General features: G+C 41.4%; 1 protein-coding gene across 1 annotated transcript in view; it reads left to right on the top strand.

The window, feature by feature from the left end:
• The window catches only part of LOC125454922 (collagen alpha-1(XXV) chain), a 196,856-nt gene that overhangs the window by 156,404 nt on the left and 12,696 nt on the right, over window positions 1-27,756 (top strand). The window contains exons 29-33 of the mRNA XM_059646613.1: window positions 4,299-4,352; window positions 9,142-9,168; window positions 9,828-9,872; window positions 13,568-13,654; window positions 25,768-25,806. Of these exons, the coding sequence (XP_059502596.1) occupies window positions 4,299-4,352; window positions 9,142-9,168; window positions 9,828-9,872; window positions 13,568-13,654; window positions 25,768-25,806 (252 nt within the window). The remainder of the gene's footprint in view (window positions 1-4,298; window positions 4,353-9,141; window positions 9,169-9,827; window positions 9,873-13,567; window positions 13,655-25,767; window positions 25,807-27,756) is intronic.

The raw sequence follows: 27,756 nt of genomic DNA, 5'->3' as shown, positions 1-27,756 counted from the left end.
CCTTTACTATACACTATACCTTTACGTCCACAGTATGTCATTATACTTTTATCATACACAGTATGTAACTATACCATTACCGTACACAGTATGTCGTTACACCTTTACCACACACAGTATGGCACTATACCTTTACCACAGGTGGCACAGTGGCTCAGTGGCTAGCACTGTTGCCTCATAGTGCCAGGGACCTGTGTTCAATTCTACCCTCAGTGGACTGTCTGTGTGGAGTTTGCACATTCTCCCAGTGTCTGTGTGGGTTTGAGATAGCAAAGTGTGGAGCTGGATGAACACAGCAGGCCAAGCAGCATCTTAGGAGCACAAAAGCTGACGTTTCAGGTCTAGGCCCAAAACATCAGCTTTTGTGCTCCTGAGATGCTGCTGGGCCTGCTGTGTTCATCCAGCCCCACACTTTGTTATCTCCGATTCTCCGGCATCTGCAGTTCCCATTATCTCTGTGTGTGTTTGCTCTGGTTTCCTCCCACAGTCCAAAGATGTGCAGGGTAAGTGGATTGGCCTTGCTAAAATTGCCTGTAGTGTCCAGGGATTTAGATTAGGTGGGCTAGGCATGGGGAAATGCAGAAGTAGGGAAATGAGTCAGGGCGGGATACTCTGCGGAGGGTGGTGTGGCAGTGTGGTCTTGTTGGGCCGAATGGCCTGTTTCCAAACTGTAGGAATTCTATGATTCATACACAGTATGTCACTTTCCCTTTATCTCACATAGTATGTCACTATACCTTTACAGTACACAGTATGACCCTATACTGATTTATTCTGGAAGGTCAAATTTGAATGCAGAATACAGGGTTAATGGCAGGATTCTTGGCAGTGTGGAGGAACAGAGGGATCTTGGGGTCCATAGATCCCTCAAAGTTGCGACCCAAGTTGATAGGGTTGTTAAGAAGGTGTAGGGTGTGTTGGCTTTCATTGGCAGGGGAATTGAGTTTAAGAGCCATGAAGTTACGCTGCAGCTCTATAAAACCCTGGATACACCACACTTGGAATATTGTGTTCAGTTCTGGTCACCTCATTATAAGAAGGATCTGGAAGCTTTGCAGAGGGTGCAGAGGAGATTTACCAGGATGCTGCCTGGACTGGAGGGGAGGTCTTATGAGAAAAGGTTGAGGGAGCTAGGGCTATCATCATTGGGGCAAAGAAGGATGAGAGGTGACTTGATAGAAGTGTACAAGATGATGAGAGGTATAGATTGAGTCGTTAGCCAAAGACGTTCCCAGGACGGAAATGACTATTATAAGGGGGCTTAGTGTTAAGGTGATTGGATATAGAGGAGATGTCAGAGGTAGGTTCTTCACACAGAAAGTGGTGGGTGCGTGGAATGTGCTGATGGAGGTGGTAGTGGAGTCAGACACATTAGGGACATTTAAGCAACTCTTGGATAGGCACGTGGATGATAGTAAAATGTGGGGTATGCAGGGTAGTTTGATCTTAGAGGAGGATAATAGTTCAGCAAAACATAGTGGGCTGAAGGGCCTGTACTGTGCTGTACTATATAAAGCTGACGTTTCGGGCCTAGACCCTTCATCAGAGAGGGGGATGGGGAGAGGGTTCTGGAATAAATAGGGAGAGAGGGGGAGGCGGACCGAAGATGGAGAGAAAAGAAGATAGGTGGAGAGGAGCATATAGGTGGGGATGTAGGGAGGGGATAGAACCCTCTCCCCATCCCCCTCTCTGATGAAAGGTCTAGGCCCGAAACGTCAGCTTTTGTGCTAGTGAGATGCTGCTTGGCCTGCTGTGTTCATCCAGCTCCACACTTTGTTATCTTGGATTCTCCAGCATCTGCAGTTCCCATTATCTCTGGCTGTACTATTCTATGTTCTATGTTCTATACCTTTGCCGCACACAGTATGTCACTATATCTTTATCACACACAGTATGTCACCGCACCTTTACCACACACAATATGTAACTTTACATTACCACGCACAGTATGTCACTGTACCTTTACCTCAAGCACTATGTCCCTATACCATTACCACACAGTATGTCACTGTACCTTTACCACACACGATGTCCCTATACCATTACCGCACACAATATGTCACTTTACCATTACTGCACATAATATGTCACTGTACCATTACCAGGCTCAGCATGTCAGCATAACTTTAGAAGGCAAGCTCATGATATCATCATTGTATCCCTGCATGTGATGAAAGGATATAAAGACGCATATTCCATCTTAACTCGGATCACCAGAAGCATGTGTAGAATTGTCCAATTCTAATCTAATATTATAACATTAGCCTAGATACTGACTTGCCTGTAAATATAATATTTGTACAGAAGAGCTCGTTGTGGTATATGTCTGTTGGAATTTTCACACCATGCCATCCATATAGTTCCTTATTTTACAAGGGGACAGAATGGGGGGTTTTGTGACATTGAGTAAAATACCCTGCTGCAACCAAGATCAATATCAGCACCAATTTCCAACACTTCTTTTTTAAAACAGCATGAATAGGTTGGGAAACTTGACTTATAATCAATATAATATACGTTTTAATATTGTGCATTCTTTTATATTCATTTTACCAGTTTGAGCTAGACGGGAAACTCTGCCACAATATATGTCACATTTTGAAGTGACCAAGAACAACACAGGACAGGGAACCACAGGGCACTTCAGTTTTCACTTTTTCACTGTATCTGTAAATGTTTCCATTTAAATCATGTTGCATCCATTGAACCCGTTAAACAAAATCTCAAATTCTAGGATGATGGATGAAGCAAAATTGTAGAAGGTGCAAGTTGGCTCTGAGTGTTTGCATCAGGAGACAGGGAGTTTTACTTTCCAAAATGATCCATGTCATTGCTCTGTGTGTCAGGTCAAATGGGAGTTTGATTTTTGCTGGTTTGGTAACGAGCCTAGTAGTGCCATGCAAACAAGAAATACAACATATTCAATATTGTAAGTCATTCAGAAATAGACGAAAAGTTCTTCACTTGTAGGAGTCATATCAAACACCCTTGTAGATGGTATGATCATTCCAGTTGTCAATCATCCCAGTTCCAAGGCTTCACTGCAAGGGTTCCACAGAGTAGTTATTCTCTACTCCATCTGTTTATGCACCAACCAGGAAAAAGCAGGCAGCTGAATGATCACCCCTTCCACCCATCTTCAATCCTCATTCCCTCCACTCCAGGCACCCCATGACATTGTGTACACTGCACAAGATGTACTGCAGCAATCTTCCAAACATCTTTTGATGCCACCTTCCAAGCCTACTCCACTGCCACCTCAAAGTAGAAGAACATCAAGCACTTGGGCATCTCCATTAGCTGCGAATTTCACTCCAAACCACACATCCATGTGCCAATTGGGAATGATATCCCTGTTCCTTCAATGTTCCTGTGTCAGAAATGTGGATCATCTTCCAAACACAATCGGGATCCAACTACACCACTGTTTTAAAAAAGAAATGTTGTAAATTGGTGCTGCAGTGGTTCAATAAGGGAGCTCATTACCAACTTTTCAACCTCAAATAGAGATGGGCAATAAATGCTGACATTGACATCCATGACTGAATGGAAAAAAATGCGGATAACAAATAATATTTTAAACTGTTACTTGATTAGGTTAGAAGTGTTAGCTAGATTTTGAAAGTTTTTGGAAGGATTGTTAATGCCAAAATGGAAGGGCCCCACCATTACATAGATTGAAGGATGACGGGTTTAACTTCCAAACCACGCTTGCAGAAAGCCAGGTACCTTTCACAAAGGAAAGCTCATAAATCTATCTTGTGCTCTTTGCACAATTTCTGTTTTAACAATACACTTTCCTTGGATTGTATTTAATGTTAAACCTCTTCTCAATGGCCTCAGCAGAATGAAAAATCTCAAGTATCTTAAAACCGTAATGACATATCCAATCTAAACAACCACTGTAAGCAAAATATAAACTGCTTCAGGGTTTTCATGTTCCATTGCATAGTCCCAACATGTTTATTATCAGGTATTGAAGCTGCTTCTTCAATGTTGAAACATGCTAAAACCATTTAGCTATCTCCTTTGTGAAAACGATTCCAAGTATTGAGAACATTACGACAAACAAACCATCCTTCACAATTAGTTTTCATTTTAGCCGCTATTTTCCATTAGGTGTTGCTGTTTAATTTTATACTTTCGACATGTGCTTTTTCAAACTTGTTTCACACAGTTCCCCTGAACTTGTAGTTTTCACGTCTATTATATCTAAAGATAATAAAAGCATTTGAGAATGCAGGCTTTATTCATTACAGCTGTGACCATTTAGTCTATATTAAGTGTTGTCATTTCAGGGTGACAAAGGTGCAGTTGGTAACCCAGGCCCAAGGGGACCCACAGGTTTGCCCGTAAGTATACCAACTGTAAGGAAGAACTACTTTAGTGCAGATGGAATTAATGTTACAATTATGAAGGTTATATTTGCTCTGTGACTTCAGAAGTTTTTAGAAGCATTCTTTGTGATTGAGAGAATGGGTTTGTGGTGGATTCAGAAACTCAACTGAGGGAGGACATGACTTCAGTTCATGAGAGCTGTGCAGCTATACAACATCAGTGATTATGACTATGATTTGCATAATACGGAAGTGGTAATAAATATCATATTAAGTCAGTGTTCTAGTTTGATATCAACTTAAGCAAGGTTTCTTGGAAAGAAAAATAAATAAGCAATGACAATAAATTTTCCTCTGTTCAGCCATTTGTCAGACACAGTGAAATTATATAGAGTGGAGACCTCTTGGGGTTCAGGCCATTTTTCATTGACATGGAGTGACCCCATTGTGCATACACATACAGTAGTTTAATTAAGAGGGGTTTCTGTGCAAATCTTAGAAAAGTGGTTACTGGAGTTACTATTGTTGAGTGCTGAAGGACATACTGGTGCTGGGGTCAATCACTGCATTCTTATAGATTGCTTGCCCAGTCGGAGAACTGAGGCCAATTTCAGTTTATCAGAGGCAAGTGAAAATTTGTATTCACCTCCCCGACACCACCCGACCCCGACCCTCACCTCATCCCTCTGAATGATTTTGTCAACGTGGCATTTTCTGATTGCTGCTGTGCAGAAGGAGCGCCCGTCTAATCTCAGGAGCCTGGCGCATGGGGACAGACCTCTCCCAATGCAGACAGGCACAGGACACACTTCAGTAAATTGCCTTAGAAAGGATCATACCCTACTTTGTCCCAAATCTGAACATGACATCTTAACATTATTTTCATTTGTTGACAAGTATGAAACATAGTGTCCTAAATCACCGCAGAGTAAATCTTCAGTGAACTTCGTTATTTACATACAAAGTCAAAAGTGGCACATAGGCCCCATTAACCTGCTTTCCATCTTGTCTAATAGAAGGCCACAGCCTTTTAATGATGATCTTATAACTTACCCAATTTTATTGAATATTTTTTATAAGGCCTGTGCCAGTCCTGCAACTTGAAACACCCTCTCTCTCCCTCCCTTACCTGCACTGGAAGCTGCTACATGCAGTGGTGAAGCTGCCACTCCCTCAGTGCTGAAGGTCCTCCAAGTGACCCTCCAGCTTTGGGAGCCCACCCACCATCCTGAACTCGACAGCGAGCATGCTCCCTGGTCAGTTAATGGCGACACTTTGTAACACCTCACTAGGATAGTCCTTCGAAAATCAAGCTCCACTATTCCCAGAATCATCACTAAAGTTGAAAGATTTTTAAAAGCGTGCAAAATTCCTCAATTTACTTTTTTTTTAGATTCCCTACAGTGTGGGAACAGGCCCTATGGCCCAACAAGTCCACACCGGCCCATGCAGCATCCCACCCAGACGCATTCCCCTGTGACCCACATACCCCTGAACACTACAGGCAATTTAGCATGGCCAATCCACCTAGCCTGCACATCTTTGGACTGTGGGAGGAAACCGGAGCAACTTCTTGAAGCAGATTGACAGAAAGAATGGGCCAAGTTTCTACACTTAATAAAAATGACTAGTTGGTCATGTAATTAGGCTCTAGCAATGTATAAACAATTATGAACCATTAACATACAACTGTACTAATTACATCTCTAATCCCCTTAAAAACTCCCCCTTATACATATAGACATACACATACACAGCAACAGGGTAAAAGACGTTGCTGTTATGGATTGAGAGAAATAATGGGAAGGCACTTCACTAGTTCCTCTTTGCAGTTTCACTGGTCAGAATGCTGTTTCTCTGTTTTCCTTCTCAGGAGGCTGTCACTGCTTTGAAAGAGGCACAGGGTGGCTGCTTCAGTTATAAAAGGTTCCTGTCCAATCAATTCAAAGTCACAGCTGACAGCAGCTGCTGAAGGAAAGATACATAGGATTTCTTCAGGCTTAAATTGGTTTTTACTGCAGAGAACAGACAGACCTCCTGACCTGATGGAGATCTGAAAGTTTCTCTGTATCTTGTTCACATCCACAAGATGTTCGGTAACCTGAGAACCAGTCAGATGGTTGATGGCAAGCAGAAGTCCTTTGTCATCCGTAACTGGTCATTAGTCCACAAATCAATCACTTATGCATTGCCAAGCAAAGTTCCATTTGTACACAATCCCTCAGCTCTAACTCATCTACACCCACACTTTAAGCAGTGCTCAAACAGGTGGCGGCATTAACAGTGACTACAATGAGTATCAGATTACTTGCTTTCAAAATATGCAGCAATCCTGCAGCAATCCTTGGATTTAGAACAGTTATTTTCTCATTTCAATCCACGATTAAAAATACCGAAAAAAAATGAAAAAACACAGCCTTCAAAAAGAGTGTAGGGCATGCCATGCTGATACTGGAATATGAGCCCATTTCATTACACTTGAACTCACTTGAAGCATTATCTATATTTCATATTTCTAAGTTAGTGTTGATTTTTTTTCACACTAATCAACCTTCAGTTAGATTGCTGGCAATCCTGTGTAAACAGAGGCTCTCTGGAACAGTATACGAAATTTTTGTTGGTGATGTTGATGGATGAATTCCCCACAGTTCCAATCTTGAGCAGAGGTATTTACTTGAATGCTCTAAGTATTTTCTTCATATCAAGAGCAGCATCGCAAGTTCGAGTCACTTAAAGAGCAATTTGAAATGAAAGTGAATCATTCTAAGCTTTTTCTTAAGCATATCTTGCTTTCTACTTTTGCTCTGCTATTTGTTCTTTCAAGTCATCTCTGTTTCTACCATTTTATCAGCATTATTTTTCTGGTCACTTGGTAGGATAGAAATTGAATATTGCTGAAGAGAACGTGCTAAAGCCTATTGTCTTGCGCTCATTAGGAGAAAGTGAAGAATATCAAAAGCTGCTTTCCCATCAGACTAGCACTCTTTTCTCTAACAATTATAAATTGTTGTGTTTGCATAAAACCTTTTCTTCTTGCATTTATTCTGATAAGTGCAACATAAAAAGCTTTGGCATCATGTCTCCCTTCTCAATACTTTTCAAGCATTAGTTCTATTTCCTATGCCCCATTCTATCTATTTTAACTTGTTTCAAAGTTTAAGATAAATTCCTTTCTTGATCTCCCTGAGCTCTCAATTTATTTTGAAGATGGAGGTAATAGTGTGAAAACGTTGGTTGAGAATATGGCTGTTTTTGGTTTCACAGCCATCAGATCATTGTATGTAAACACTTTTGTGATTGTGTCAGAGACCTGAGCAGGTTTATCTTTACAACTGTTTTTTATTAGATACCTGCTGTTGCTGGGCCAACTGTCAAACTACGATTTATGGAACCATAATGGCTACAATAATGGGTGGAGTTTAATGCAGGATGAGAGGTGGAGGGGGGAATGATTCTACAGAATTTGGAAGGAAGGCAAGAGTTAGCGTGCCTTGCCCTTCCTAACTTATCCCTATTAGAGACAAGGAGAGTCGAAGATGCCCTTCCCCAAAGAAGTCAAATAACAACTACTTAAAGGCTTCTTTCCTATTCAACTAAAAGCAGTGCAGGAGAATGTATGCCATGTGTAGGGGCTGACTGGTAAAAGCTAACAGTGGTCTTAAAGGAGTAGGGGACACCTTGTGTTGGACAGGAAGCACTAGCTAAAAGAGGTCCCCCTCCACTTTGCCTTCCTTACCTCTCTTGGGCCTGTCTGATTGCTCCTCTCAAATGAGACCAACTTAATCTGGGCTCTGGGGCCTGTTCCATTTTGAATGCTCAGGATCTTTCTGCAATACCAGCAATGGCCGCCACATCTGATTGGTCAGTAACTCTGAAGGGCAAGCTTTTTGAATTTGTGAGGCATGGAAGACCCAATAACAAGCAGTTAACTGCCTGGTTGACATGCAGTCCTGTCAGGGCTTCTGGAAATGGTCACACTGGGGTGACCAGATCACCTCTGTATAATGTACAAGCCAAGGGGTATGAGGCTATGACATATAGGAGCAGAAGTAGGCCATTCAGCCCAATGACTGTGCACCACCATATGTGACATCATGACTGATCAGATCATGCTCAATTCTGCTTTCCTACCTTTTTCTTGTAAACTCCAATGAGTACAAGTCCAACGTGCTCACACTCTCCTTATAACACCACCACGTTCAGCTTTTCTAGGGCCCCATTATCATCCAGAAGATTTCCAGGTGTGTGATGGCAGAATTCTCACTGAGCCGAGCGGAAGGCAGTCTCCCCCCAGCCTTACTCGTATTGGACAGCAGACTGATGACCCGCTTTCTCTTAAAGTCTTCTGTCTGCTGTACCATGCCATTGTTGGGGTTCAGTTCTGTGCTGTGTGCCACTCGTCCCCATTCCATGTATCTGCCAGCATTGCCACCATGTAGTAAGATCAGGCCTATTGCAGGACTGAACACTAACAAGTTATCTGAACATAACCATACAAGAAATGGAAAGGGAGAAAATCTTCTGGTGCCCTCCAGGCCAAGGCTCCAGTTCAATGTGATCTAACATCACTATAAAATAGCTCCAGTTGCATTTGCTGAATAGCTATTCTTCAAGAGTTGACCATTTACTCCATATTATTCGGCTTTTCTTGGGATGTTAGGCAGTATTGTTCGTATAATGGATGAAACAGGTTATAAAATAGTTAAAATTCAGCCACTGGGAATTGCAGTCTGAGGACATTATGTTTAAAATAAAAATTAGGATCAAATATGTCTGTCCTTATGTATTTGTTCTTCTTTGACAGGGAATTGATGGAGATCCAGGGTTAGATGTAAGTCCTATTTATTTTATGTTTTCCTTCCACCAGTCCTGTTTCTAAGGTTTCCAGTTACGTTAACTTAAAAGAGAATAATCTAGAATCTGTTGAGTTGTGAGCCTTTTTTCAAGTTTTGTTTATTTTATTTGTGGGTTTCAAGTTGTTTAAAGACCCTTCTCAGAAACACTATTGCCCTAACGAAAGTGAAGATTCAAACAACAAAGCTGATTACATATATATGAGTTTTAACTCATGAAATGGTGTTTAGAAAGATGGAACTCTCTTTAGGAAAGAAGACATTTTGTCAGCCTATTTCATCTGAGAAAATGAAGGGAACTAACAAAACTAGCCAAGACAAATTGTTTATTCAGCAAAGGACTCAAATAGCAGGTACGTAGGAAAATTAGCAAGTTTGCAAGGAGGAATTAAGTGCTGATTGAGCAGACTTGTCTCTATAAAGTAAAATTTAGTCCGAAGGAACAGACTTGTTACCATTCTTTGTGATTTTTCTTCACAACAGGAATTATAAATTGATTCTGAGCTACTTTAATAGTGTAGGTGAGATGGGCTTGAGATCGGTATGACAGGTCGGCACAACATTGAAGGCCGAAGGGCCTGTACTGTGCTGTAATGTTCTATGTTCAATGTACTTTGATAACTTTTATCTCTTCCAGGGTTTCTCTGGTCCTAAAGGAGATAGAGGAGAAAGGGGAGAAAAGGTGTTGTTACAGATCTCTGCACTTACGAGTGCCTTCAAATGGCTGTTTTCAGTGTTGCTGGAATTAAATGATATGTCAGCATGAGAACCAAATGCATTTAGATCTCCAGTATTCCTTCTGAAATTGGCTCGGGTGAAAGACAACAGAGTGAGTGGGGTAGTTTCCATTCATTTTGTACATGCCTTATGGGTAGCCTTGCAATTGTAACTGAATATTGTGCAGTGAAGTACTAAAAGTCATTGTTGTCCCGAGAGAATACAGGCAGTTTTCGTCACAATATTTCCCATTAGATTCAAAATCGTTTATATATCATGTTCATTATCATAGGGTTAATCATTAACTGATAAAAAGTAAAGAGCAAGGGTCAAACTTCAAGCAAAGAACTTAGTTCAGATGAAGATAAGGAAAGAACCCTCACTATATAAATATTATGACTTGGAGTTCATTATCTTACTAATTATTTTGCATCTGAAGTAGAAGCTAGTCAACAATGTCTACACTTCTCATTGCTGGAAGCGCTAGTTTTCATTTACACCTGAACTTAAAGTAGTTGGTTCACTTTGTTACGAAGTTGACAACAGCAAATAGCAAGATCAATTGATTTTATTGTCGATCTGTCCAAGTTTTCAGTAAAGTCGAGAGACAAAGCATCACCTGTTAGAAACAGCCTGGAATGACATTGTTCTGAAAAACCATTTGCATACAGGGGTTTCCATTCAGAATTCAGTTTTGCATGTTGGCACGAAATTTAACAAAAATAATGACAATGGTGTCAACATACCTAAGATTTTCGTATTTGAAATTATACCAGTGCTGTGGTTGAATTATTTAACGTCCAAGCAATAACATTGAATTTACCCCTCCCCATAATATTGTAACTAAGGTACAAAGATTTTTTTATTTTACTTTTTCACCTGATGTAAGCTTTCCATTGTTTTACACAAAAGCTTCATCTTAATTAACCTGCGCCACCCCGTATCAAATAAATTTTTTAATTTTCTTTACTCATTCATAGGATGAGGGTGTCACTGGCTAGGCAGCATTTATTGCCCATCCCTAACTGCCCAGAGGGCAGTTAAGAGTCAACCACATTGCTGTGGGTCTGGAGTCACATGTAGGCCAGACCAGGTAAGGATGGCAGTTTTCTTCCCTAAAGGACATTAGTGAACCAGATGGGTTTTTCCCCACAATTCGCAATGGATTCACAGATATCACTGGATTCTTGATTCCAAATATTTATTGAATTCAAAATCCACTAGCTGCCGTAGCGGGTTCAAACCCAGGTCCCCAGAACATTATCTGGGTCTCTGGGTTATTAATCCAGTGACACACCCTCAGCCATCGCCTCGCCTAAAGTTGTCTCACAAAATTATCAGCCAGAGAAACCCCTGTCCTCAGCTGTTTGTTTCCTTAGTAGATCTTTCTCTGTAATACCCCTCCTGGGCTCAATAAACTGGCACGGCTAACCCATCACTATTTCTCCTCACCGACTGTATAAGTGACCCAGTTACCTGCACTCTAATTCTTCTCAATCCAATATTTGAGCATCATCTGTATTTTTGCAACACCAAAAATTAAACATTCTCCCAATTACCTCTTCATTTGGCAACATAAAACATTTGATTTAAGAGTAGAGTGTATATTTTTATATGAAGGCAGCAATAGCTATCGAAAGCTGAAAGCAGCATTTGAAAGAGGTTGACTGAGCGAAATATGAAGGAATACTGAAGCTTTGGCATTTGGATTTAGACACTCATATTTGAAATAAAGCAGAGAAATGTTTGTTCAGAGAGCACTTGTTTAAACTGCATGAGCATTACGTCTAAAGCTTCCTTGTGGTCTGATATAAGCTGACTGTCTACATTGGTATGAGCTAGATATCCACTGTTTTCCTATTGACTGTAAACCTTCAATAACATTCTGTAAACTGCATAAGCTTTGTTTGTCCAGCACTCTAGTGTAGACTGCATGAGTAGTCTACTTTGCACACATGGTACAAACCAACTTTCTGCCTCCATTTCTATAGGTTGGGAAATTGCAATATCTCTGAATGGATGCCTAATCCTCTGGCATTCTTCTGCTCACTTAGTGTTGGCCTATTATTATAAATAGGGCTGTGTTTTCTGACACCTGACAATGTTCACAGTCCACATGCAGAAAGCTTTGCACATACCCACTTTGTGAAATACCCTGCATGGCAGCACCCAAATAAGCACAATCAATATGAGCGAATTGGATGCAATTACATCACTGGGGTTCTGGCATGGGTGATGTGCATGAGTGCTTTGCACATGTGGACTGAGAGCATTTCATGGGTGTCAGCAGACATTGTCCATAAATAATTTAGCTTGTCCATTAAAAATAGTGAATAGAGAAATATCATCTGTGCAAAGTAAACATTCATCTGCTGATATAACTGACAATAATTTCTAGGCTGCTTACTGTATGAGCTTTCGATCACAGTTTTGAAGTGTATGAGTTATCCATCTCTTGTTGATTACGTCAGGTTGATTGAGTGCGCACTGCTAGCATGGAGCCTTGCCCACAAATAACACATGTTGAGGAGATTGTGGGCAATATTGACACATTCCCAATGTGTGCTGCTGTCTGGTAAAAATCCTTTCTAGGAGCACGCACTCAGCAATCTGGCCTGTGTGCTACCCATCCACTACTCTCCTAATAAGTGTATGAGTTATCCAACAATAGTAGTTTTAAAGTCTCAATTGAATATTTTTCCTTTCAGACATTTCAACTAACTGCATAAACTATATGAAATGCCACAGAGACAGTGATCAAACCACTGACACAGTTTTATGAAAATTACACAAAAGTATATGACTTTGTCTAAAATATCAAGGAATATGTCAATCTTTTAAGTGGTTCTTTCATTAACCAAATACCATATTTTATGGATTGCATTTACTGAGAGTAAATATAATTTTCTGTTGATCAAATATTCATGTGGTTCGATATCTCGTAACATCAGGAGGGCTGTGTTAAATGATTAGTTTTATTTTTACATTTGCTTCCAATTGCACAATTGATTAAATTGCTTCTGAATTTGTGGAGGGAATGTCCTTTTCACTTTGCCTATGTAGCAATCTTGAGAATCCTCAGTGACCACTGACTGCAACATGTACTTTTGCTGCAGAAAATTGCCTTAAACTTGATGCAGTAGATCTCTGATAGTCACTGGAAGAGAATTCATAGGTAAATACAAAGGGACACTGCCTCTTTAGAAACATTATTCTTTCCGGATGTTACTTGCTCCTGTTGCTCAGTTTGAAGCATGCTTTATTTACCTGGAGGTACCTACCCTTCTCCTTCTCCCTCTGCCCTCTGAAACCTGAGCGTATTGGTTCCCACTTATGGACTTGACCCATCCTTTTAATTTTTGCTCCTTAATTTGACTGCTGTAATAAGAGATATAGTTTTACTCCTTTCTGAATATAACTCATTCCTAAGTGCTCCTGCAACCTCACTAATTTTCCTTTTTTTTCTAATACCATCACTTATCCTTGTTGTAGTCCCTTTACTCCTGATAACCGCCAAGCATTTTTCTGGCTATAAACTCATGACTACTCTTTTACTGTTTTACTCTTAGTGCTCAAATTGGCTTGACATAATGTACAATAATATGTAGCTGTACCTGAGTTCACCAAACATTTTTTTTGACCAAACCATTGTGTCCACAGGGGGAAAAGGGAAAGAAAGGCAAAAAAGGGCCAAAGGGGGAGAAAGGAGAACAGGGTGCTCCTGGATTAGATGCACCTTGCCCATTGGTATGTCTCTGCTGTGTATTGGTATTCAAACATCTCAAGCCAAACAGAAGAAAGAGGCACATTCTGTCTAATGGCCCCAGTGCACATGATGAAATAAATTATTTACTCAGGATTTTGCTTGAGGATTTCATGGCGAGCAGCAGCTGTACTAACTTATCGTCTACAACATTTGCCTTGTGGCATTCTGGTCACAGTGAACACAAGAATATGTTCCATGTGTAGAAAGTGGGTTTCAGTCCCATCAAGATTATTGTGCGGTGGGGTGTGCACTCACAGAAATATTTTGGAAATCAGGAACGGGGAGAAGGGAAGACAATATTGTTCTTTAGTTACAACTTTTCAATTTAAATTTGAAAATATATAATCCAAGACAGAGTTGCAAGAACGTTTTTGTAAATTGAGCATTTGTTTCTTTCACATAAGTCATATTAAGAATTTAAGTAACAGTAGATGCTCAGTTTAATCGTCCTTGTATATTTCCAACTTGGTTTACATTTCAGAAACACCCTCACCCCACACATTGTCCATGAAGTCATCAGATGCCTCTCTCTCCTGTTTGTAAACTGTTGAGTGTTAGCCTCTCTGCAGGTGGAGCAATTCATTTGTCAATAACAATGCAAGTTAATTTCAATAAACAGGGTCTCCGAGGCAATAAGGGGGAAAAAGGGGAGCCAGGCCAACCTGGCCTGGATGGGCTGGATGCCCCTTGCCAATTGGTACAGTATTCTTTTTCCTACCAACCCTGCATGACGTCTTTAATGAGGCAATCAGTCATAATGCAAAGCAGTGGTTGATTCTCTTTGCATTGCAGGTTTAATGCATGCGCATGACTGGACTGTCCCGCAGCTAACGTATCCAATGAAGAAGGGTGTGCTTGTAATTTATTTCCTCATTAATGTGTAACATGTGCTGTACAATATGAGACTGATAAAATTATTTCCAGTATATCACTGAGGAATTAGAGGCTAATCAGTAGAATATGATGTTCAAAGATGATTTAATAACGATGAAAATAATCAACAACCTACTCAGTGCATTGGGAATTTTAAGCATGGTCTTCAGAATCAGGCTGCATTAATCATTATTAAAAAGGTCTGCATCACAACACACACAAATTTCCAGCAGATTTAAGGTCAATCATTTTCTCCTTTAATAGCAAAGAGAGGAATTTGATATAAATGCATGAACAATTCATGCAATTACACTGCCAACAGGAATTTGTACATGAAGAATACAGAGTTTGTGAATATCCTTATGTCCTTTACAAGATCTAAAGGGGGGGGTTAGGACTGGAGGTGGACAGATTGTAACACCCTCCCTCATGATGGGCATGGGTATTAAATGTTAAAAAACTCCAACCCCTGTTGAATACACCACCCCAGATTTAACCACAGCCAATCTGGGTATGTGCAGATCACTCACTCCGGAGAGTCAGGTCAACAATGGTAAAATTTATTTCAAGCTCCCTACCTCAAATGTTAGCAGTCATGTGAATATAACAGCTGTGACATGAGTTTGAGAAGCATATGCTGCTGTGTTAATGTTTTGGCCAACAGGCAGCGTGCCCCATACCCTCATGCCTCACCAATGCTAAGTATTCCCCATCTTCAAGCAGCTCAAGCAAAGCTTTTACCTTATTTATTCCCTCCTGCAACCTACTGATTCCACCCTCCATGATAGTTTAACTCCAGCAATGATTTCTCTTTGTCTCCAACCTTTGCCCCATTGTTCCCTTCAGCGCTTCCCCCCCTCCCAACCCAGACCCCTGTGTTCCAGATTGCTGGGACCATTTCCAGTGGTTCCTAACTCCTGATTTCTCCCATAATCTTTACGGTTTTTAGTGTAGTCAATGGGCAGGCCATTCTTTCCACTACATCATCACCAACGCAAAAAAGACAAAAATGTACTTCAATATGTTTCAGCTTTGGAACTGACCTTGACTGTAGGCTGTTACGCTCCTAAATAAAATAACTTACATAATATGGTGTTTGTTGATGCAAGAACACATTACAATATTTCTCATGTGTTAGTAACAAATTAACAAGCTTCCACTCCAAATCTCACAAAGATGACAAATGTTGAAGTAAAAAGAGAGATGATTGTGTTGGGTACTTCATTGAAATGAATCTAACAAAGACGAGACCAACTTGAACAGTATAGCACATCTACACAATTAATTGCCATGCTGCCTGGATTTTGATATGTCCAAACATAGGCCAGTTTTATTCAGACATGAAAGCATTTTGGCCCAGTGAGATGTCAAGATTATTTTTAAAATTTATTTTATTTTAATGTGTTCATTTAATTTGAGAACATCCTCCTTGGAATACCATGCTACTCAGGAAATATGGAAACTCAAACTCAAGAGATAATCAGGAGGCTGAGATATGTTTTGATTCAAATTTTTATTGTCACATGCACTCAAGTACAGAAGTACAGGAGTGCAGTGAAAAATGTATAATGTTCCCACACACAGAGCCATCTCAGGTACAAGGTACCTAGATACAAAAACTTAAGTACAAAATCTGATCCCACTCCTTACATTTATTCAGTGTCCCGGCATCCACCTCACATTGAGGTAAGAAATCCACAGAATCGTGACCCTTCAAGAGAAGTACTTTCTCCTCATCTCTGTTTTAAATCTGCAAACAGTCAATTGAGATAGAAATATTCTCCTGTAACTAACAGGATGCACATGTGAAACTCTCGGCCATTGGTCTGGTGTTGCATTGTGCCCTTTCTCCCCTGTGGCTGGGCCAGTGTTTCTGGCATTCCCGTTGTGGCTGTTTTCAGTGGACCTGCCCTGGTGCTTCTGCATCATTGTTCTGATGACTTACAGAGACTCTTAAATCTACGTGGATTGAGTATTACAGAGTGAAATGATCCCATTACTAGTTCTTCCAAAGTGAGGCCACGTCTGCTCCTGAAGTGAGTAGGGCCACTTTAAGGCCCCCTGCCTGTCAAGACTCAGCTTCTTGAATGAGGCTCCACTTCACCCTCCACAAGACAATCCCTTTGATCTTCACATTAGATCTGAACACAGAGATAGGCCTGAAGTGACACCAGCTCAGATATATAAGTGAGACAGATTTCTATATGTGCAATTTCTATATATGCTATTCAGTGCAACATCCTGCTGCCAACTTAGCCACGGGAAGTTTTCCTGCCTCCGGCAACCTGACACTCAACTTCCCAGGTGCTTAGCCATCGCCTGCAATTATTGTTCCCAGCACCACAGGCTGGATTTAACTCCACTCATTGTTTTCAAAAGGAATGCAAAGTGTTATAAGAATCGCTGCCTCATCGTAGTCCTCAAATAAGAAACCGATCTCACTTTCCTCTTGTAGTTGTAATCTACAAATCTAGCTTATTTAAGGCTCCATTTCCTTTTAGCAGTTTAAGTTTTAACAAATTAAGCCTTCCTCGAGCTCAGTTCCAAGCTCATACTAGCAACCCTTCCCTGACTATTAACATAATGTCAAGGCTTTCTGGCTTGATTTAACATATTGCCATTCACTCCCGAAACAATTCAACTTTTCAATACTGGACTTTACATTGCTTGCCAAAACCTTCTCAGCTTTTAATGCAACCTTTGTTCCATTTGTGACACAAACAATGTAACCAGTTGTACCACTTACCTCCATTGTACCAATAGAGCAAAATTTGCAATTCTGGGACGTATAAAAATAATTAGAAATTGTAAGTGAATCATTTCACACAATACTTTTTTTTAACTGATTACTAAGATTAATTGTGGTATTTTAATAGAATATTGCATCTGAACGAGATTACATCTCATAAATGAATGAACATATAATAATAGATTTATGTTTACAGTGTGTATTTATGAATAGCTGTGGTGTATTGAATTTGGTTCTTCCACAGTTCGGACGCGCCAAGCTTGGCTAAAAAGTAAAAGGTGTTCAAATGGAATGTATTGCTGTGCATGGTTGTCTTCTCTTGAAAAAAAAATGCCAGTTCTCTATCAAATTCTGACAATGGTGTCATTCTGATTTCAAAGCATTATACTTGATTTATTCTAGAAATCTGCAATAAGAATCAGCTAGCAATTAGCATAAAGGCTGCTTTTGATCATGAATGCTTAGCTTGAGTTGCTTAAAAACTATCAGTTAGATTTGACTGCAAATCATTAACACTTGTAGTTCACATGTAGTGTTTCTCTGCTAAATTGTACTATTGCTGATCCTGAATGGGAGAATAAGAATCTAATAATGATGGTAGCGGTGCATGAACAATGATATTTGAACTCATGACAAGTTCTACATTACAGTGTTAAAGCTGATGTAAAAATACTTTGCATCATGATGGCAATCATATCCAATCTAGAATAACATTTTCCAAACCATGATAGATGACCTTTTCTTCAGAAACTTGTGATTATTGAGATAGAGCATATGAAAGCAGATGTTGCTCTCCTTAACAGTCCATATGGGCTAATTAGTAGGGTTTTAGGGAGAGGAGCAGACACCTATATTACTGGCCGTCTGCCCCTTTTGTGTGTTAAGCACATTTCCTGAATGGAACAGACACATGAGCGACTTAATAATGCCTCCTGTGTCATTCTCCAGAGATTACTTAATTCCTCTTATTCCTTTTTATTGCACCTGGAATAAATGCCATTCATTGCAATTGAGTGCTAAAGGTTATAGGTCAGAATCTTCGGTTTGGAGGGTGTATAAAGAGGTTGGATAACATTCCTGATCTTTTCTTCATAAGGCTGCATTGTTGGGATGAAAGCCATTTGTTGCTATTTCTGACCATAGGTTCAGCTTGAAATTTACACTACTCTTGACCTTTGAGGATGCGCAACTTTCCTACTTTGAGTTCGAGAAAAGTCAATTCAAAAATAACACTGCTACCTGCCCCATTTAAACGAAGTAAATACAGAAAAACATCAGGGTTCAGTAGATGTCAAGTGGGAAAAAGACGTCAGTCAACTTATGCCTGGATGAAGTGGAAAAGGAAGTCAGACCCAGATACTCAATAAGACAGCATTGCATTTCATACTGTACCCAGAATTCCCAGTCAGCTCTTCAGACTTCCTGACATTTTAGCATTGTTTCGACTAAGCTCCTGTCAGGGGTTTGGTGAGAAATTGAGATACCAGGGAAGTTCTACCCCCGTGGAGAATAGGATCTAAACTTGTGCAAAGTTGGGAAAGTTGCCTGCTCCAAAAGCCTGTTTGGAAGAAGGTACATTACAGCTATTAATAAATAAGTAAACAGCTTACCAGTCCTTTCCTCTCAAATTTGCCATACTCTGCACATTGCCCATCCATACCACCTCATGTTATATTCCAATATAGAACCAAAAACTTGGAAGCTGGAGAACTGAAACCAAAACAGAGTTCCGATGAAGAGCCACTGGACTCAAAATGTTAACTCTGCTTTCTACCCACGGATGCTGTCAGACCTGCTGAGTTTCACCAGCAATTTCTGCTTTTGATAAGAAATTCTGTTATTGAAAAAACTTATTAATATTTAACTTGCTTCAATAACTTACTCCATCACAAAATCAAGCATTGTATTCATTGCTCCAATTCAAAGACTTTCGAAACATTTGGAGCTGTCAATCAATCTGTGAACTGACAGGCCATTCACTCTGATAATGACAGACTGAAAACTCAGTGATGCAGTATGTTTCTTTTCATTATTGCCCTTGGACCTGTACCAATATACAGAGAAAAATAGGAAGTATGCATTTTCTTTAACTTCCTTAAATTTTCTCAAAGATTTAGAGTTCTGAAGATATAAACGACGTACATGCAAGGGACGACTGCGGTAATCATGACTTCACTGATTAAGCAATTTACCTTCAATTCTCACTTCACCTGGAAGTCCGTCATTGCCATTGGATGGAGATGAAAGAAATTGTGGGCACAGTCAAATGGTCGTTTAAGAAATGGTGAGCATTACATTGTGCCCGCTGATTTCCTTCTTGTCATCTAAACAGAAGAAGCCTTATCATAAGTAGGCACTTAAAAACTGACCTCGATGTTTCCAATGACCACTACAAACTACTGGAAGACAATGTACAGCAGGCTGCCTCATTCTCAAGTAAGTCTGTAGGAAAAGTAAGTCTGTAAGGATGTAGGCTGTAATATGAAAGGGAGGTTTGTTGGTGGTAGGGAGGGTGCATTTCATGAAGGCCTACTGGCAGAGGTCTGCTCCTAATGGAACATAGACATTTTGCTTGTTCATCATGAACTTGATGAAGTCACATACCTCATAGTTCCTTATTGAGGCACAATGTCAGTCTCTTTAGGAAGCCTGTATGTCACATTGTGTGCTAATGCTTAATGGTTAAGGAGCTGAGTGTGCAGGCAACTCACAAACACATTGCATGATTTTTCTGGCTTCCTCCACAAATTATGTATTAATGGAGCTGAATTGTCGGGTGCTATGTCTATTGTTGGTGTGGCCTTGCCCGTACTGAGCATTAACAGGAGAAGGGGACAGCAGAGGCAAGAGTTTGAACAAGCTCAGCAACCTCTAATGGTTGCTGCACAGACTCCAGAAGAAGAAGCAGCAGGATTAGATCCCACCAGGAAGCACAGAAGAATGGTGAGAATCAGGATTTACTGGCATTATTGCAGTTACCTGCAAATCTCAGGATGACAATGCCACAGAAGATTAAAGATGCCCTGCTGTGCCGTTTCAAAGCTTTGCCAGCTGTTGGGTGGCAGTCCCGTTGCAAGACACCTCAAAGTGAGGACTGCTGTTAATTTTTACACTCATGGCCCATTCCAGAACACAACAAGGTGACACCTTTCTCACATCACCCAACCCCCTATTCACAATTGCAAAACACAATGGTATCGATGCCACTTTTGCAAGAACCAACATTGAAGAAAGTCAAACAGCTCCGATCCTCTGCCATTGCAGGTATTGCCAGACGCAGTGAGTACAGGGTACCGTACTATCAATCGCTGGCATATGAGAACAGGGCAAGATTTTTTTCACTCCTGTAATAATTAATCATCCTTGGCCATCAAAGCCTCACTTTGGAAATCTGCACCAGGATCCTGGGAGCTGCCATGACTCATGCACACGAGTTCACAGGTATCTGCTTCTTTCTAAGCTCCTCTACCCCTATAGGAATGGCTGCAAGGACACAAAGAGATAACCATCACACCCCCAACCAACTCCCTCCCACAGGCACCTTCAGATCTGGTTCAAGACATTTGAAAGGAATCCAGGAGCAGGTGAAGTGCTGAGGTGCAATGCTGTTCAGTTTTCCACCACGTTTATAATGGAACAGAGTGTAGGCCTCCCAAGTATGAGATTTTGATCCCTGCACCAACCTGCCAGGGACTTGCAGTACGACCTGGACAGGGTGTCATGTATTATTATGGTGGGTCTTTCACAATTTGAACAGACAAAAGGGGATTGTCCCAGATGTGGGCAAGATGAGAGACCGAGAGCAATCCTCTGAGGATGAAGATGTGGTGCAGTATCGGACATTAACCAGGAGGATCCTCCATGAAAAGAAACAGAAGTGTTTTTGAGAGGCCAGAAGAAAGCTCATTGCCAGCTGCTTCCATCATATCTGGATTGGTTTCAGACTCTGTTGGATTGATTTTGTATCTCAGATGCCCATCTGGCAGGCAGCCTGCCTGGTTAGCTTATAGGATACGTCTAGCCTCTCACTCACAGTGTGATCTCCCCTACATTGTGGAAATGAGGTGTAAACCAAGTGACCACTTCGCAGAGCACTTAACGTTCTATATGCAAACATGACCCTGAGCATTCAGTAGCCTGCCAGTTCAACATACCACTCTGTTCCCCGGCCAAAATCCCTCTCTCAGGCAGTGGTCCAGCACAGCTCTGTTCAAGTTGGAAGAACAGCACCTCATTTCCCATTTGGGAACTCCACAGCCTTCTAAACTCAATACTAAGTTCAACAATTTTACGGCTTGAAGCACCGTCACATGAGCTTACCACAACCCTTGTTATCACATGGTCTGCTGTTATACACTGCCCATCGCCTGCTTCACCGTCCTAGCCAGATTGTTATTGCTCCTTTGTCTGCCCAACTGTTCTTCTCTCTCTTTCGTCTCTATCCCCACCTATTATTTACTCCTTACCCCCTCTCCCCACCCTGTTTTCTGCATAAAAAACAACTTTTTCCTCGTCACCATCAGTTCTGAGGAAGGATCACCAAACCCGAAATGTTAACTCTGATCTCTCCCCACAGAATCTGCCAGACCTACTCAACCTTCCCAGCAATTTCTCTTTTTGTTTCTGAGTTCCAGCATCCACAGTCCTGTTAGTTTTTATGTGTTTAACTTGTTGGTTTGCTTTTTTTCACTTTTGCCTTCAAATTATGTATTACTTTCTCCATGTTAATCTTCAGTTGAACAAACGCATACCGTGCCCTACACATCTGTTAGGGAAAAAACTGCAATGAGACAAAGCACTTGCACCTCATAGCACTAAAGTAAGGATATGACATGATTCATCTGAGGGTCCTGCCCTCGCAAGAACAGTTGTTCCATCATGACCCTTCATCTGTAATACTTCAGTGCTTCAGAGTTTGCAGAGACAATAAAGTGCCTCGATATATTTCAGCATTCTTGATGACAGTGTTTAACCTGTGAGACACAGTACCTTGTGCAGATTTTCTCTGCAAGCCAAAGCTCAACAAGGGACATTGGACATGTGAGCTGCCTATTGAACGTCTCCCAGTCCTTGGCAGTCACTGTCATTCCTTGAAAAGCATGGAACATCCTTTCCCGAGAGATATGCGTAGAATCATCACTGATTCCATACTCTCACCCATACCGTATATGAATGTTGGAGAATGTGCGGAGGCCAGGCCTGGCTATTTAGTGGACATTGCCTTCAGCCTCAGTGTCATCCACATTAATGTGTAGTGCCTTGACTGAAGTCCTCAAAGCTCAAGACCAAGAAACTGTGATATTTGAGGCTATCTGCAGTCAAAGATTTGTTTGCTTGCGGGAGGAGAGTAGTCCAGAAACTGATTTTGACTAGCCATAACAATATAATGGCTACAAATGCTGCTCAGAGGCTAAGAATTCTGTGGCAAGTAACTCACTTCCAACAACCCAAAGTCTGTCTATGATCTACAAGGCACAAGTCAGGAGTGTGCTGGAATGCTTCCCACTTGCCTGGATGAGTGCATCTCCAACAACACTCAGGAAGCTTGACACTATCCAGGACAAAGCAGCCTGCTTGATTGGCACTACATCCACAAGCATTTAGTTACTCCACAATTGAAGCTCAGTAGCAGCAGTGTGTACTATCTATAAGGTGTCCTGCAGATATTCTCAAAGGATCCCCTGACAGCACCTTCCGAACCCATGACCATTTCCATATAGAAGGACAATGGCAGCAGTTAAATGGAAACAGCACAACCTCCAAGCCACTGATCATCCTGATGTGGAAATATATCATTGTTCCTTCACTGTCACTGGGTCAAAGTCCCAGAACTCCCTCCCTTACAGCATTGTAGGTCTATAGCTCATGGACTACAGTGATTCAATAATGTTCACCCCCAGTTTCTCTAAACAATTGAGATGGATAATCAATACTGGTCCAATCAGCCATGACTGCACCCCCTAAAAGGGATTATTTTAAAGAAACAAATTGTAGAGTCTTACATCTTTGGACTGTATGAAGTCTCCTTGTCTTTCACATAGACCTGACTTAACTAGGTCCTACCATGAAAGTAATCGTCGAGCAGATGTTGAAGCAGTGCAAGTGAAAACATATTGACAAAATGACAGTTTATTTACCATGATGTAGCACTCATGTCACCTGTGTGCCCTCAGCAGGTTTTTCTTCGTCTGCCTCCCCCAGTGCCTAGGTTCAGACCCAGCATTTGCTGTTGGGATGGATGGACCCTGTTCCGTGATTGACCCTGTGGAATTGGAAGACTTGAGCAGTCGTTCGCTGATGTCTGTGGCCAGGACAGCCCTGACCTGTTTGAAGTCCCTGGCCCAGATGCAGACTTAAACCTCCTGGACTTGAATGGCAGCAGGCTTTGCAATCACAGGCACCATATTATTTTTCTTTATTCATTCCCGGAATGAAGGCTATACTGGCCAGGCAGCATTTATTGCCCATCCCTAATTGCACAGAGGGGCAGCTAAGAGTCAACCACATTGCTGTGGGCCCAGAATCACCCGTAGGCCAGCCCAGGTAAAAATGGCAGTTTCCTTCTCTAAAGGACATCAGTGAACCAGGTGGATTTTTACAACAATTGGCAATGGAGTCACAGTCATAATTAGCCTCTTTTACGTCCAGATTTCTTTTTAATTTTATTTTTAATGAATTCAATTTTTTCCATCTGCCATGGCAAGATTGAAACCCAGGTCCTCAGAATATTATCCGGGTCTCTGGATTAACAGTCCAGCAATAATGCCACTAAGTGGATTAACAGTCCAGCAATAATGCCACTAGGCCATTGCCTCCCCACCAAGTTATCTCCTTGAGAGAAAGGGGTATGTGGAGTGAGGTCAGGATCCCAATTCCCCTCTCCCACCTCACCATTGATGCTGAGCATCCGTAGCCAAAGTGATTGACTGCAGGTCTGAGTGTACATCTGGCAGCCATTGAGTGTTCTGCTAAACCCGGATCTCCTAAGTGTCTGCTACATTTTCCATGGAGTCAAACATTGGCTACCCGTCGTAGAGAGATCATTGAAGGACCCTTCCATCTTTCATTTCAGCCTGCAAGTGCCTCAGGCACCCCTACCTGATACTCCCAGCCTCTGAAGGATAAGTGTGTCTCATAACTTTGTAGAGAGACTCCTCTTCTGCCTGGGTCTGAGCAGGCGCTCAGTGTCCAAAGGTCCTCTGAATGTCAGAAGCCTTGAGTGTTTCTTCCTCCACAAACTGTGGACTTACCTCAGCGATGTACTCACTAGGTTGTGCCCATGAATCTATTCTAGCGAGAGTACCCAACGAGGTAAAAGACTCAGAGCTGGTGGATGATGCATTTGAAAGTCTTGCCAATGCGTCCTCTGAGGTCAGTAGCTTCCTCTTCCAAAATGAAGCTTTAAGGTTAAGTCAACAGCAAATGAGAAACAAATACTTTCAAATTACTGAGTAAATCTGGTGGATAGACAGCAATAAAGCCATCCTGTTAGATTTGGAGTAAGTCACACCAGCTCCTCTTTAATAAAAACCTTTTCTGGGCTGGGAAGAGAAGTTGAGATGTTGCTTTGAGCTCTGGTAGTAGCTGGTCATGGAGAAACAAGAGGACAGTCCCTATCTGGGATTATTCAGGAATGCCTGTCCCTAGAAAGGAGAATGGCAGCAGCTTCCAAGCGGAAGTCCTGATCACTTGCAGTTCCAGGATTGGGACACTTGCGACAGCAACAAAATTTCACCTAAAGATTTGGATTACTATCTGAAAAGGAAACATTTGCAAGGCTATGGGTAGAAGACAGAGGAAGTGGAACCGAGGTGAATTACACTTGCAGAGAGTCAGCACAGACATGTCAGACCAAACGGCCTCCTGCCTGTAACCGTTCTATGTTTCTATACGAACCTAAGAGCTGCCAAAGGAGACAAAGCCAATATATGTCAGTACATTCTAGAGGGGAGATTATTAGGAGAGGGCAAACTCCTGCTCCTAAAAGCCGACAAAAGAAATTGCCAGGAATAGAACAAAAGTTTCAATGTGCAAGTTTGAACAAAACAGAAAAGTAGCCAACACCTCTCAACCAATGTTGAAAATTGCCAACAGTAGGGTAATTAACAATATTACTTCCAAGCAACTGTTTGTGTGTATTTGCAAGAAGCTGGCTTGCTATTGCATTTGGACGAGCACTTATTACCTTTGCTAAAAGAATGCAGTTAAAACTGCTGCTCCTTACCCACTTGGTAACAGAACAGCCATAGACGTGGTCAATCACTGAATCTGCATTTCAGTTTATTAACACTGTAATATGGAAATTGTTGAATAATGTGCCATCATGATTAGTACAATTCTATATACATACTAAATCCTACTTTTAACTGGCAATTACAGCATATACATCAGTTGAATAGATTATTTGGCAGGATTATTTGCTGTTCCTTCTTTCCACATTGTCGTCAAAGTCTCTATCTTTGGTTAAAATAGGGCCCAGATGGATTGCCGATGCCAGGATGTTGGCAGAAGGTATGAAGTGCATGATTTTTTCAAACAAGTATTTGCAGGAAGATAAGCTGTTTAGAATAAAATTAGTTTGTGTTATTTTCACCATAGATAATGCGATGCAAGCATATTCTTGCAGTGTCCTTTTTCCTAATATCCACTGTTTGCTATTTTGGTGAACGTTGTAAATACTAATTTAGATATAGGAGGTCAATTCAATTGCCTGACATAAGTAACAGCCTCAAAGCGGGATCAGTAGACTCAGAACACCATTGGTTAGGTAGTCATTATATTCACCTTTGAACTGCTGTGCGGGTATGTGGCCATTTTCTTTACCATGCAAATCAGGCTGGTAATGATGTAGTTAAAGACCCCATTACAATTCAAGGGTCACAGATTCAAACAGCATGGAAACAGACCCTTTGCATCAACTAGTCCACAGCAATCATGTTCCCGAACTAAACTAATTCCACTTGCATACATTTTGCCCATATGCCTCAAAACCTTTCTTATTCAAGTACTCATCCACATGTTTTAAATGGTTATATCTGTACCTGCACCCACAACTTTCTCTGGCAGTTCTCTGTGTAAAACATTGTCTCCAGGGTCCTTTGTAAAACTTTCTCTTCGCACCTTAAAAATATATCCCCTGTTTTGAACTCCCCACCCTAGGGAAAATACATTTGCTATCACCTTAACTATGCTAACTAACCACTGTAAGAACATAGGACATAGAACATAGAACAATACAGTGCAGAACAGGCCCTTCGGCCCTCAATGTTGCACCGACCTGTGAACTAATCTAAGCCCCTCCCCCTGCACTGTCCCATCATTATCCATATGCTTATCCAAGGACTGTTTAAATGCCCCTAATGTGGCTGAGTTAACTAGTGGCAGGCAGGGCTTTCCATGCCCTTACCACTCTCTGAGTAAAGAACCTGCCTCTGACATCTGTCTTAAATCTACCACCCCTCAATTTGTAGCTCTGCTCCCTTGTACAAGCTGAAGTTATCATCCTCAGAAAAAGACTCTCACTGTCCGCCCTTTCTAATCCTCTGATCGTCTTGTATGTCTCTATTAAATCCCCACTTAGCTTCCTTCTCTCCACCAGAGCAGATCCAAGTCCCTCAGCCTTTCTTCATAAGGCCTTCGCTCCAGACCAGGCAACATCCTTGTAAATCTCCTCTGCACCTTTTCCAATGCTTCCACATCCCTCCTGTAATGGGGCGACCAGAACTGCATACAATATTCCAAGTGAGGCCGCACTAGCGTTTTGTACAGTTGCAGCATGACATCACGGCCCCGGAACTCAATCCCTCTACCAATAAAACCTAACACACCGTAAGCCTTCTTAACAGCACTATCAACCTGGGTGGCAACTTTCAGGGATCTATGTACATGGACACCAAGATCCCTCTGTACATCCACACTACCAAGAATCTTTCCATTGACTCAGTATTCTGTCTTCCTATTATTCTTCCCAAAGTGAATCACCTCACATTTATCCGCATTGAACTCCATTTGCCACCTTTCAGCCCAATTCTGCAGTTTATCCAAGTCTCCCTGCAACCTGCAACATTCTTCCACACTGTCCACCACTCCACCGACTTTAGTGCCATCTGCAAACTTACTAACCCATCCACCTATGCCTGCGTCCGAGTCATTTATAAAAATGACAAAACAGCAGTGGTCCCAAAACAGATCCTTGACGCACACCACTAGTGACCTGACTCCAGGCTGAATATTTTCCATCACCCACCACTCATTGCCTTCTTACAGAAAGCCAGTTTCTAATCCAAACCGTTAAATCTCCCTCAATCCTGTGCCTCTGTATTTTCTCCAATAGCCTACCATGTGGAACCTTATCAAAGGCTTTACTGAAGTCCATGTAGACCACGTCAACTGCCCTACCCTCATCCACATGCTTGGTCACCTTCTCAAAAAACTCAATAAGGTTTGTGAGACACGACCTGC

This window comes from Stegostoma tigrinum, chromosome 1, assembly GCF_030684315.1.
Source record: "Stegostoma tigrinum isolate sSteTig4 chromosome 1, sSteTig4.hap1, whole genome shotgun sequence".
Classification (NCBI taxonomy): domain Eukaryota; kingdom Metazoa; phylum Chordata; class Chondrichthyes; order Orectolobiformes; family Stegostomatidae; genus Stegostoma; species Stegostoma tigrinum.
This window is presented reverse-complemented; position numbering and strand designations above follow the sequence as displayed.